Source organism: Glossina fuscipes, unplaced genomic scaffold (assembly GCF_014805625.2).
Source record: "Glossina fuscipes isolate IAEA_lab_2018 unplaced genomic scaffold, Yale_Gfus_2 113, whole genome shotgun sequence".
NCBI classification, from domain to species: Eukaryota; Metazoa; Arthropoda; class Insecta; order Diptera; family Glossinidae; genus Glossina; species Glossina fuscipes.
In genome coordinates this window covers 2,944,810-2,957,659 of record NW_023998456.1, presented here as the reverse complement: position 1 = coordinate 2,957,659, position 12,850 = coordinate 2,944,810, and the positions used below count along the sequence as shown (strand labels likewise).

Genomic DNA, 12,850 nt, shown 5'->3' with positions numbered 1-12,850 from the left:
TTAAAATGTCCCGATGAGTAGAAAATGAATTGTTGTTAACTATTATGAATTGTATGCAACTGTTATGGCTTAGAGGTTCAATCGCAATTTGGTCCTGTACCGGTTGTGGGTGTGGCTATATGCTCGTTGTGTACATGCCTTTTTTCTTCTTTTTCCTTCTTATTTGTTTTATTGTACTTCTGCTTTACTTTAAGAGTCAACTGAACTCGACTGTCAAAACTTTTAGTTGAGTTTCTTGTATAAGTGGAATAAATAAATAAATAAATAAATAAATAAAAATCAAATGGATATTTAGTCGATGACTCCTTCGTCCTTTGTAAGAAGAAGAAGAAGTAATAAGATGTAATTAAATTTTCATAAAGCAAATGATTTGCTACCTCATTAATTTTCAGACTTAAATCTAAATATTTATAAGCCTTTGCTCTTAACCAACTTCCTATGTAAACACGCATGTAATGAGTGCGTAATTTAATTCCATTTGACATATATTTGTTGCGTCCTTAATATGCATGTGCGTTCGCTATCATTATATTCATTGCATACATATAAATGAAATGAAAGCAGATATGATGATGAGCTCATATTGCCGCCTAACGCGATAAAAGTAGATAACAAGGCAACGCGATAAAAGTAGATACATGGAAATGTAATAATAAAATAAAAATTCCTTTAACAAAAATGTAAGCAAGAATTTTTAGAATATGCTAATCCTAATAGTATGCTTTAAATATTTTCCCCGCGATAATATCAAAACATTTTAGTTTTCTTTATACCGCAAGATATATGTTAAAAGTGTTTAACAATTCGTAACCAAAGAATATTTTGTTAAATCACTGATGTCGCACGCGACGGTTTCTATATTTTTAATTTCTTTCTCGAAAGCAATCAGAACAACTTTCTTTAAGTCTGAATTGAATTATAAACAAACGCAGTTGCAATAACATTTATTGGCTTTACGTGCTTGTTTTCCTTTCTTTTCCTCCTTGTTTTCCCTTTTGTTTTTTCATTAAAAACAATGCACTTACCTCGTTTCTGTAACTGTACAGATGACGATGGTGATGGTATACATTGTACAAATACAAGCGATGAAATTGTTATCCATAACCATAGGCAAAATATCCAAGAGCTAGCTGTACCGGTATGGCTGCTATAGCAATTGCAGCACCCATTGCTGCTGCTGCCAACACTTTGATGATGATGTTGTCGTTGCTGACTGTGACGACGAGAGCCATGACGACCATTGTTGCTGATGATATCCTGGTTGCTTTTGTTATGCCAGTTGTTGTTAATGTTGTTGTTTTCTTTTTTAGTCCTTTTGGTGTTATTGTTGCTATCATTGTTATTGTTATTATTGCAGTTAGCTGCCATCAATATATGTTGTTGAGGTTGCTGCTTTCTGTTTGCTATTGTTGTTGCAGTCGTTGTTTTCATCAATTTTGTTTTCTTTTTCAAGTTTACACAATTTTTGTTCCTTCTGTGGTTAATATCGTCGTTACATGTTAAAGAAGTACAAGCACTACAACACACCATATTCTGGTCATTTCCATTGGCAAAAGTATTGCTAAACGAAGGTATGCTTTTATGTTTACAGTAACATTTTGTTAATTTTATTGTATTTGTTTCCGTTGTTGCTAATGGTTTCTTATATTTGTTAAAAGGTATGTTCGGCAATAATGATAACAACTTTGCTGATGACATTGGCGATGACAAGGTTGATAACAACGTCGGCAACGATGGCGATAATGTTAATATTGCTGGTAATGTCCTTGAGGACGCGTTAGCCAGCAATTGTTTTATTTTTAATGCGCGCCTTGATGGTGTTGGTGACTTCATAGTAGGTAATATTGAAAATTTTACACTTTAATGTGTAATGTTACAAAAGCGAAAAAGTATTCGAAAATAAAAAATTGTCATGAAAATAACCACACAATTTTCATCTTTTATTTTATTAATTAAATTTTCAAATCTTTAAATATCAATTCAGTAAAACTGCATCTAAAAACTCTGCTTTAAATTTATTAATTTCGGATACACTTAAAAATATGTTACAATTTTTTTTTTAATTTTCTTCTTTTTTTTGTGTGAATAAATTTTTTATAAAAATTTCAAATTTAACAGCTTTAATTTTTCATTTCATAGTATGTTGTCTTTGTTTTCATTTTATTTCATTATTTTACAATGTGGATTTTGTTGTTCGCATGCGGCCTCCTTTTTCATCTTTTTCTGTTTGCCTTTTAAAAATTAAATTAAGGTACTTTTTAAAAGTAATTGCTATTGGACGTCTGCTTAGTCCAACTTTAGATTTCTGTTCAATTCAATTGAGAAGAGAGCTCGATTATGTTTTCTTATGCATTGCACTGATATTTTTTGATTTACCAAGCAACATACTCCCAGGAAATCCTTTAAAGTATATTAACAGCTTCGGCATACAATATATTTTACGAGAACACTTTTTAATTTTAAACCTTCTATTACACATATAGCAATTTTCATTAATTAATAGTCAGTTTATTTTTCCTAATCTGATTATTAATTCTTTTTTTTAATCTAAAAATATATTTTAATTTATTATATTATCATTAGTGTTACAATTAATTTAGCTGGAGTAATAAATTCAAAAACTAAAGTTTTAAAGGAAATGAGGCACAAAAGTTTTCTGCAAGACCAAGTATGCTGCCATAAATAATAAGGAGTCCCACCTTGCTTGTCAATAACTAGTAAATCCGCTTTTGCAGCAACTAAATATATTTTTATTAACAACTTATAAATATAAAGAAACTAACTATAAAAAGAAAAAAAAAAACACACTGATGTCGGAAAACTGTACGCAGTAAGTAAGAAAAAATGGTCTTAAGACGAAGTTAAAAAAAATTCATTGAAAACGGTAGAATTTTCACTAAAATCTCTCAATAATAATTTTTGGCTTCACTATAATTTGGTTCCTTTTCGCAGCTAAGTTCATAATGATCGGGTCGACCGCCTTATTTGAAAACACAAGCAAACCCACGTTTTGTATGCAAATTTTTTATTTTTTTATTTTTTTGTGTTTAATTTTTCATTTCCATTAAAAACAATGTATTCGTTTTCCTATTTGCCATTTCACACTTTCATTTATAAACACGTCATGTAAAAAAGTGTAACGGAAAATTAAAATTAATTTTCATCAAAAAACCTAAAAGCATTTATACTTCCTTTACGTACACGCACATATATAACACGGAAACGGATACGACAATACGTTACCATTTATTTTGAAAATATTACACTTTGTTGCGTTAGCATGCAATGCTCATCGCACAGACGTTGCGCCATCGACGAATATCTCAGTGCAACTGAATACGAATCTCGCACAACATGAACGCATTAAAATTATTTATAAATGATGAAGTAAATCAAAATCATCTTCAACGTCATCATAAGATTCGAAAATCTCATATCGCGTTTATAAACACGCACACACACACACACACACAGAGTGGATAATGACAATAGCACGAAAGAAAGGAAAGGAAAATGTGTGCGAATTTTTGTTTTTATTTCACAAGTTAATAGCAACGTAATCCTTTTATTTCAGCAGACGATCAAACGCTCGTAAAACTCGTAAAAAATCGCATTCGATTTGATGATAAAACTAAACTTATTACGACAAAGTGAAGACTTAAATAGCATCAAAGCTCTAAACAAAATGAAACGGTTAAGCTTTCTATCTCCTTTGGTTTCTCTCATAAATGCAAAGCTTTCGCACTTGAAATCTCTCTGTTTATGTTTTGTTTACAAGAAAAAAAAAATAATAATAAAAATAAAGCAGCTTAAGAATAACAGCTGTTTGTGACAATACTTATAAGAGGGGAAATTGGTTATCGTAAATATTCGCAGGGGAACAAATCGAACGATTTCTCAACTTAAGCTCAATGTTTCTGAGATTGCATTGAAATTCGATAGTAAAGATCAATTATACCCTACAACTCGCGTTGTACAAAGGCATATTAAGTTTATACGGATGCATGCAACACTCAGAAGGATTTGAAATTAGCCCATCTCACATTATACCGATCGATTCGCAATCTCGCACTTTCTGAGTCACTTTAAGCTTGTTCTTCTTGTTTTCTTGTGTTCAATTGACGTAGATCGTAATCTTTGAGATATTTTGATGAGATTCCTCGGCAGAGCCAAGGACACTATTGGTAATGATTTGGATCGGGCCACCGCCGTAGTTTCCCTTGCTTTACCTAACTTATTTCCCCTTTCTGCAGTAGCCGCCATAAAATGCATACAATTTTAATTAACGTGAACTTATAGTGTATCGGTCATACGTCCCGTAAGATTTACTTTTCCCAATGGCGCTTAGAGAAATGAGTACGCAGAGGTTTAGAAAGAGAATAAAACCCAAGACAGAAAATTGTCCCAAAAAAGAGCTTTATCGGATAAAATTTTTTTTTTTGTTATTCAATATTTTATTTAAAAAAAAAAAATAATTTTTTTTAGAATTTTAGTGAATTTAAGAAAAGAACTCTTTGCCCTACGCTCGTCAAAATTTTTACACAACGACAAAATTTATAAGCAATTTTCATCTACTTTTTCACGTTCATGTAAACGCAAATTACTGATATGATAGACTTCACGAGACAGCCAATACAATAGTTCAGCGCGTTGTTTTTCATTAGCGTCCGCCTTGCACTTTATATTCTTAAGATCTTCGTAGAAACTCTCGTTTATGTAACGTTTAACGCAAGGAATTGCACCCAATTCGCGTAAACACTAAAATACAAAGTGTTTCTCCGCTTAAAACCTCGCGCACTTTTCTGAAAATGGATTGACTTACCTGAAAACACCATAACTGCATATTAATATTTTTAAAGTTTTTCGCCAAATCGACTATAAAATCTGGCATATCAATTAATTCGGCACATCTCCAGAGAATTTTTTTTCCGAACAAACCGTTCATCAGGGCGAAAACCACATTTTCGTATGTGCTTAAGATTCTCGTTTTATCGGATAGTATCAAATAAAGCTCTTTAATTCCGTCGCAATTTAATAGTTGCGTCAACCCTTCGGGACAACGTAATAGCAGAGCAAAGCATTTCATATCATGTATATGGTAATTGTATAAACGCCCCTTGATTCGTTTACGCAGAATCATGAAGAAACCTCGGTCCATTGCTTGATGAGGCATTAATTCCAAAAAACGGGCTAAATGCCGCCATAAACTAGGCGGGTATGAACGCACACACACGTCGCGACTATAAATATCGGTTAATTTGTTTAAGGCTCTATAATGTTCTTGCAAATAAAAAACATCGTCCTTGTCTTTCGTTATCATATCCAGAATTGATGATGCCGTATACATCATACTATCGCGACTATACACAATGTCATATAAGTGACCAATTAAGCGTTCACTTCTTAAAATATGTTTACCGCCATTCATGTGCTGGGCCACTAAATCTATAATGTAAATGATGATCAATTTGAGTTCACAATGTCGAGAGCAATTTGTCAATCGATAAAAAACATACAAAATATATTCAAAAGTCCTTGCATTTCGCGGACTCTGGGGGTGTGGCACCTTTTATAAAAGCGTGTGAAAATGTTTTGACATCTGTTAAGAGATTTATCAATAGTTACGAGCGTTAATTAATCCCGCTTTACGATTACCTTCTAACAATCTCATAAACATTTATAGCACGCTGACCATGTAATGGATTGCTGATGTGCTCGGCCAATGAATTGATGGCTCGCCATTGTTCATCGCTCTTATCGCTGCCCAGTTCTTTCATTAGTTTAGGTAATGCCCAAAAACCGTACGCCAATTGGGCGCGATTTTCAAAGTAATTTGCTGATGGTGCACATGAACGCCCCTCATGACGTACCAAATCACACCGATCACGCTTTTCCTGCCTTTTAGTCATTTCTGCGATGAAATAAAATTAATTCAATATTGTAAGCCGTCTTACATATAGATGCTTGCGATGCTTACCCTGCTCTAGTAGATTATTAATACATACAGCCGAAATACCTTTAACTCGCGCCTGCAAAAACCCATTCCTATATTGCGCCCACTGCTCGAACATAATGACCTATTCTCCTATGTCTTTATTTTAAACCTTCCTATTACGTGTTTAAAAAAATATACGAACCAATTAATCGTCTGAATATAAAAAAAAAAATTTTTAAAACATATATATAATAATTTTTTCACATTCTGACAATTCGAAATTCTGGAAGCGATTACTGAGTACTGGATATAAGTTCTTTCCTTTCACAGTTCATTTCGTTTCATATTATCGTTCAATTCTCACAATTCAAGCAAACTCATGATGTACTGAATATGACTTTGTCGACTTCAATCAGCGCTACTACAGAAGGGGTCAGGTCTGAATAATATGCCGCAATCGGGAGATGCTCTCAGTTCAGTTTGAAGATCATTTGCTGAGAAGCTTTTCCTGGAAACGGGAAAGCCTCCTGCTTCTGGAGTCCTGGATGTACTCTCATTACTCTCAGTACACAAATCGAAATCTCGCAAACCGCTTTCTAATTGTCTGCCACCTTACTTTCATTCCAAGTGAACCTAATCGATTTCATAGCTTCGTCTGCATTTTCAGCTGCAGTTTAAAACAAAATAACATGCGGAACCTAATACCTCTGCTTAGATATTTAATTAACTTAAGGCCGTAAGAAAGAAGATTGAACGTCGAGATCGAGAATTGTAGCGTTGCTTTCCCTACTAACGTATATATTTTAGCACCTGGAACGATGCAGAGGTTTAACGTTAAGTAATTTTTACCTTCCTTCTTTAGACTAAATCAAACTTTTAACTATCACACCTATGCGTACCCACGCTTAGGCAATGAGCAAAATAGCATTATCGCTATTTTTCTAGAGTTGAGCTTAGATTAGTAAAAAGCTTACTTCACACAAGTCAAAATTGGTTTCGAAGCAGATAGACATTCATACCACAAAGAAACTGGAAGCAAGTCACCCTTCAACGACAACTTAATAATGTTCCTTCTTTATGTTCTTTCAAAAGGGCAATATTAAAAAGGACAAGTAAGAACACTATAAAGGAACACACTCACCATTCAGTACCCCATGCCACTTTGCTTAATACTGTTATTCATATAAGGTATTTTCAGAATAAGGCCTTACGTGAGATGTGATCGACAGGGCGGCCCGGTCCGAAAAGTTTTCAATAGCGTTCGTCCTTGGGCCAAAACGTGTCGGTGTACCAATTGAACACAACAATATGGGCAGATGGATAGATAAGCTCATATGTTAAGCCCTTCTGCGTGTTACGTACAAACCTAACATGTCCTTTACCTCAAGCGACGTAGGGTGCAAAATGAGTTGCAAAACGAGTGGATTTGTACTAAAACAAGTTGAACAAAGTTGCTTTCCCGCAGCGGCCAAAGATATATTATTGCTTCAACAGGAGAATACTAAAAAAAAAAACAAGTAAAAGCACTAAAGCCTACCATTAACTATCCCACCCCACTTTGCTTAATACATTTATGCATACAACGACTTTTCAGAACACGTTCTGACATGGATAAGGTTTAAAGGAGAATATTCAAAATAATAAGTAAAAATACTATAGTGGGGCAAGGCCCACCATTAGGTACCCTATCCCTTAATACGGTTTTTCATATAACCCCTTCTCGGAGTAAGGTCTTATATGAGAAAAAAAGTCGAAAAAGTGACCGGAACCGAAATATTTTCAATAGCCTAATATGGACATAACAATATGGACGGACGGACGGACGTGCAAATTCAGAACCAGATACTGAATCGATCGATATAATAAAAGATCGATCCATCTCAAGTCCTACTGAGTATTGCATACATCTGCACAAACCTTTGCAGAACAAGCGGTGCAGAGAATCAAAGTATCATGTAAACATCTACAACTAAATAAGAATTTCCTTAAAACGCTCAGTGTTTTTTTGGACGGAACGAGAGCAATTGCTTGCATATTACAGCGTAACTTGTTCCCCCAATACTCGCACGCCAACTCTCTGCATTGTATACAAACGCTTTTGCTCTATTTACAGTCACTGCCGCTGTTATACAAAACGTTCTTTGATAAGCCACTTCGGTATATTGTCCCGGCAATTTTGCAATAGCCGTTTTCACTCATATACATCCCTCTAACGTTTCATAGTATTCATAACATTCTGTAGTCAGAAGAAACAACGAAAAAACAAAAATTCTTCAATTTCCAACACGAGAAGGAGGAATAAACTATACACGAAACATACATTTGAATGTGAAAAAAAATAAATAAAAAATGTATATAAAAATATATTTTTTAAATTTATTTGACGAGTACAAATATGTTATATGTATGCTATATAAGTAAAAGTCACAGCTAATCTGAATGACTTGTCACAGTGCGATGTAGATCTCAAATTTCTCGAGAAAAAGTGTTAAAAAAGAAAGAGATTGAAAATTATTAAATGCTATCTTGATTACATTAAGAGTTACAAATTGAAAATGTGTTAACGAATAAATACATAAAATATCTGTTTTTCACAAAAAGAAAAAATCATCACTACTGAGGTTAATTATTGAAGCTTAGCTTGAAAATTAGCGGAAATTCGTTTTAGTTTCCAACTCTGCCTTGTTTTCCTCCTTACCATCCATTTCGAAGGTGTTCTTGACTCTTTTATTCAAACGCAATTCACTGAGATGATAGATTTCCCGATCCAACTTATATAAAAGTTCCGAGCGTAGCTTATCATTACTTTTAGTATCGCATTTAATATTCTCGAGACTCTTGTAATAATTCTCTTTCATGTAACGTTTAATCCAAGGCATATCGCTTAATATACGAAAAATCTATTGCGAAGAAAATGTATGTGCTTAGCACACAAGCGCATAGGAGGGAAATATTAATTAAAAGACTCTTACTTGAAGACAATACAATTGAGTATTAATCTCCTGACGATTCTTGGCGAACTGCATTATAATTGATAGCATATCGATTAGCTCGCCACATCTCCAGAGTGTATCTTTGGCAAATAGGCCACTCATCAATGTATAAATCACTTGCTCGTATGTATCTAATTTGTGTTTCGTATCAGCGAGAATATCGTAAATTTCCTTAACACCGTCAATAGCCACAAAACGCTTCTGCCCCTCCGAGCAGCGTAAAAGCAAACCGAAACATTTCATATCAAATATATGATATTTGCTTGAACGATTTTTAATGCGCGTATGAAGGATTTCAAAGAAGCCTTTATCGACCGCGAAATGGGGGAATGCTTCGAATATCCATTCCATATGTCTCCATAAATTGGCTGGATAGGAAGGAGCGCATAGGTCATAGCTAAAGATTTGCGCTAATGTAGTCACAGCCTCATAACGTTCTTGTAAATAATGCACATCCTCAGCATCTTTAGTTATAAGCGATAAAATATCCGACACTTTTGGTACACTCTCTTCACGTTTGCGTATTATATCATAAAACTGATTAATTAAAGGTTCGCATCTTAGAATATATTTACCACCATTCATATGTAAAGCAATCACAACTGACGAAGGAATGGGAAACAATAATAATTTATTTCAATTTTTTTTTGGATTTGCCATATGCTTTATCATAAGTTTGCTCTAATGCATCATGTCATGCATCCCATATGATCGGGAAATCCCTGCCAGAGTTTATATTCTTGACCATTTAGCTTTTTATCGTCTTCTACTTGTTCTGTCATGGTATCGGAAACTTAATTAGAAACCTTAGTCAACGGTCGCAAATGAATGTAGGTGTAGAAGTGAAGTAAATAAAATTCGGCAATGGATGGCGGAAAAATGTAACTTGCACCCTATGATAGATATTCATCCAAATTTTTTCTGAATGATATTTGCGTGATCATAGGGCGATTAACAGCTTTGCGTAATGAGTGGTTTTCCAGACCAACATCAAATTTATGGACAACTGCTGTCTGCTGTTGGAATAAATTATTTTATACAGATAAGCTAGAGTAGGTTTTGGCACCGAGGTAGAAAGTGCTCGCAAGAATAGTTTCGGCATATGAAATATTAAAAAAAGAAAGAAAATCTTTTGTCCAATCTTTCCTCTTAGAATTACAATTAATCTGTAATCGATATGGATGCGCGATTTGACAAAGCAATGCATCCCGTTTTAAAGCACTTACTAAGTTACTAAGATTTTTTCAATCTCCGCATGCGAACCAACAAAATGATATACATAGCAAACGTCTTAGACAAAGCTGACTCGCTTTCGACTTGTGCATCTCTCGTTTTGTTGTAAAAAATGTAATAATGATGCAGGATCAAGTTTAAATGGTGATGACCATCAGCCCACGATAGTTGATAAACTATGAATTGGGAACCGACCTAAAATTTCCTCGCAACCGACTAAATGCTCTTTGCAAAGCTGTTCGGGATCAAGCGGTTGACATTGTCTGAATAATTAAGAACCTTTGCTTGAAATAGCAAACAATCCAGGCTAAGCTAAACATAACTTTGCTTGCATATTTTCCTCTTCATTTTTTTCTCGGTTTTCACTTACGAAATATGTCCAAAAGTTTTTCCATTTCAATGTATTTTGGGTTTTCATTGCGCAAACGAATTTTTACGAATATATTCGCACATCTGTAAACAAACATTCGAAGTCTTTAAATTTTTGTCTTGTTTGCCTACGCACACAATAGAACTCGCTACGTTACCCTACCTTCTAACAATTTCATGAGTCGTTATTGCAGTTTGACCATGTAAGGGATTTATAATGACTTCCGGCAACGAGGTAATTGCCCGCCATCGGGTAACGTGATCATCACTTCCCAAATCTTCCATTAATTTCGGTAGGGTGTCAAATCCATAGGACAAGACAGCCCGATCCTCGAAATATTGAGAAGGTTTTGCGAATCCCACCTTCTTACAACGCATCCGATTACATTCGCGACGTTCGCTTTGAATCTCATGCATTGCTAAGTGTATGAATAGCATTGAGTTAAACATTCCGTTAGCATAAAGTTTTCTATCTCAACGAAACTTACCTTTCTCTTCAACTTTATTAATTTCCTGGGCAGATAAGTGGCTTAACTCCTTTTGTAAATAATTATTTTTGTATTTCGCTAATTGATCCCACATGATTTTCATTAATCGAATTAAAGAGAAAATTAATATGAGTAAATATGCCGATAAAAAATCTGGGGGAAATATATTTCTTGAATAGACATGAGAATGAATAAATTAAAGAAAATTTCTTTAATTGAAAGTTGACAGTTTCGATATCCTCTGACAAAGTAGATATGCCATGTAAAACTAATGAGAAAGTTAGTCCCATAGCATTATCAGTGTCTAATCAGAATACTAACCGTGGCAGAAAATTACATTTGCTACGGAATGATTTTAGATATCATCCATATAACGCAAATATACATATAAAAGAAGATTAGAATGCGTTTTCATTTAGCTCCGCACTAATTGGTCGCAAATTTCAGATAAATATATAATGCATTGCAGGCAAGTCGTTGAAAGCCATATTTTAAACAGTTATAGCCTAGTATGTCTGTAGTACAAGACTATATTGAGATAAACGCTCCTGTGATTATATCGATTGATTCAGAATCATATTCTGGATCGATTTAAGCTTGTCTGTCCCTGTGTCCATCCATCTGTTTTGTTTTCCTCAGTTCAGCCTACAGCCCGCAATTTTGGAAATATTTTGATGAAATTTGATACACCGAAGTATACTGACCCAGGGACGAGTGCTACCGAAAATCGTTGGGATCGAAGCACTTTTTCAGCAATTGCCCGTATAACGTCTTCTTCCAAAAAACCGTTACAAAAATAACGATGTACGGCAGGATAAACAGGATGGTGTAGGGTAGGTGTAGTGTATTTAACGGTGCCAAGAGTGTAGATTATTTAATGGTGCCGGGAGCTCACTGTAGCGTTTTACTTTGTTTTTGTCAAATTGATTCTTAACTTGTTGTTGTTTGTAAAAACTAAGCTAGGAATTCACGGGCCGGCTTTTGAAATTATAAAATCACTCGAAAGATATGACACGAAGGAGACTTTTAGTAACTACAAGGGAATTTATTTGCAATAATTCTCGATAGGCGAGCAGTAAGTAATTAACGTTTCGTTAGTAATGAATTCTTAATGTACTGCATTTTAGTGGGATGGCAGCATTAAGCAGGCACCACCAAAACTTGAAAGCACTCTAATTTTATCATTTATAAAACCAAGAATAGTTAGGAGAAAAAGAAGCCAAAGTAATTTAAACTTCGAATTCTAGCACTATCCTTCGATCTGTTGCAGGCCTTATCAAATCTACAATATAAATATGGACATGATTCGCCCGCAAACACTCTTAAAATGATGAAAAAGTAGTTTTCGATCTTTGAGAAGCACAAATATGTACCAGGGTTCATTCAAACGAGAGGTGAAACCATAGTTTCCTCTTGCAATTGAGTAACAATTCGTTTTTTAGTAGTTTTGAATGTAAAATTGTAGTTTTTTCCGTTGGTTGAGCCGTTACTGGTATAGGATGTAACCATCAAACCTCTCATAATATTAATCATTATCAAGGAATTAATTTTTAAGACAGAAATTCCACACTTTGGAGTTCGGTTGTAGACGTAATGCATGGTGTTTCATGGTACTTCTTATATCGCTACAATTTTTAACTTACTTTTAATATAAATGTAACTCCTGCGAAAATTTATAGACTCAACCTTCACACTACACCGCACCGTTGGTATGATGCGTATTTACTTAGAAAAGATTAGGATAGACCTCTTATTACACCAATCAATTGAGAATTATTTTCTAACAGACGAGTCGACTTGTGTTCAGTGTAGTGCGTGTTTTCTATTCGTCT

General features: G+C 34.4%; 3 protein-coding genes across 3 annotated transcripts in view; all 3 read right to left on the bottom strand.

Annotated features, from left to right (window-relative positions):
- LOC119639840 overlaps window positions 1-2,079 on the bottom strand; it is a 174,539-nt gene extending 172,460 nt beyond the window's left edge. Inside the window, exon 1 of the mRNA XM_038037506.1 lies at window positions 1,026-2,079. Coding sequence (XP_037893434.1) covers window positions 1,026-1,833 — 808 coding nt within the window. The 5' untranslated portion in view covers window positions 1,834-2,079. The remainder of the gene's footprint in view (window positions 1-1,025) is intronic.
- Window positions 2,080-4,554: 2,475 nt separating this feature from the next.
- Window positions 4,555-6,071, bottom strand: LOC119639838. Its single transcript, XM_038037505.1, has 5 exons — window positions 5,978-6,071; window positions 5,656-5,911; window positions 5,517-5,599; window positions 4,823-5,445; window positions 4,555-4,758 (listed from the first exon to the last, which is right to left on the bottom strand). Exons 1-5 carry the CDS (start codon window positions 6,069-6,071, stop codon window positions 4,555-4,557), a joined length of 1,260 nt encoding a protein of 419 aa, XP_037893433.1.
- Window positions 6,072-8,583: 2,512 nt separating this feature from the next.
- On the bottom strand, window positions 8,584-11,112 carry LOC119639837. Its single transcript, XM_038037504.1, has 5 exons — window positions 11,019-11,112; window positions 10,694-10,949; window positions 10,532-10,614; window positions 8,908-9,530; window positions 8,584-8,835 (listed from the first exon to the last, which is right to left on the bottom strand). Exons 1-5 carry the CDS (start codon window positions 11,110-11,112, stop codon window positions 8,584-8,586), a joined length of 1,308 nt encoding a protein of 435 aa, XP_037893432.1.
- Between the last annotated feature and the right edge of the window lie 1,738 nt (window positions 11,113-12,850).

Excerpts from the sequence above, each read along its gene's own strand:
- LOC119639837 (XM_038037504.1), bottom strand. The coding sequence starts at position 11,112 with ATGTGGGATCAATTAGCGAAATACAAAAATAATTATTTACAAAAGGAG. Across the intron at positions 10,950-11,018 it reads TAATAAAGTTGAAGAGAAAG|CAATGCATGAGATTCAAAGC; the intron begins GTAAGTTTCGTT and ends TCATACACTTAG. Across the intron at positions 8,836-8,907 it reads CTCAATTGTATTGTCTTCAA|ATTTTTCGTATATTAAGCGA; the intron begins GTAAGAGTCTTT and ends TCTTCGCAATAG.
- LOC119639838 (XM_038037505.1), bottom strand. The coding sequence starts at position 6,071 with ATGTTCGAGCAGTGGGCGCAATATAGGAATGGGTTTTTGCAGGCGCGA. Across the intron at positions 5,446-5,516 it reads AGGACTTTTGAATATATTTT|ATTTAGTGGCCCAGCACATG; the intron begins GTATGTTTTTTA and ends TTTACATTATAG. Across the intron at positions 4,759-4,822 it reads TGCAGTTATGGTGTTTTCAG|TGTTTACGCGAATTGGGTGC; the intron begins GTAAGTCAATCC and ends TTTGTATTTTAG.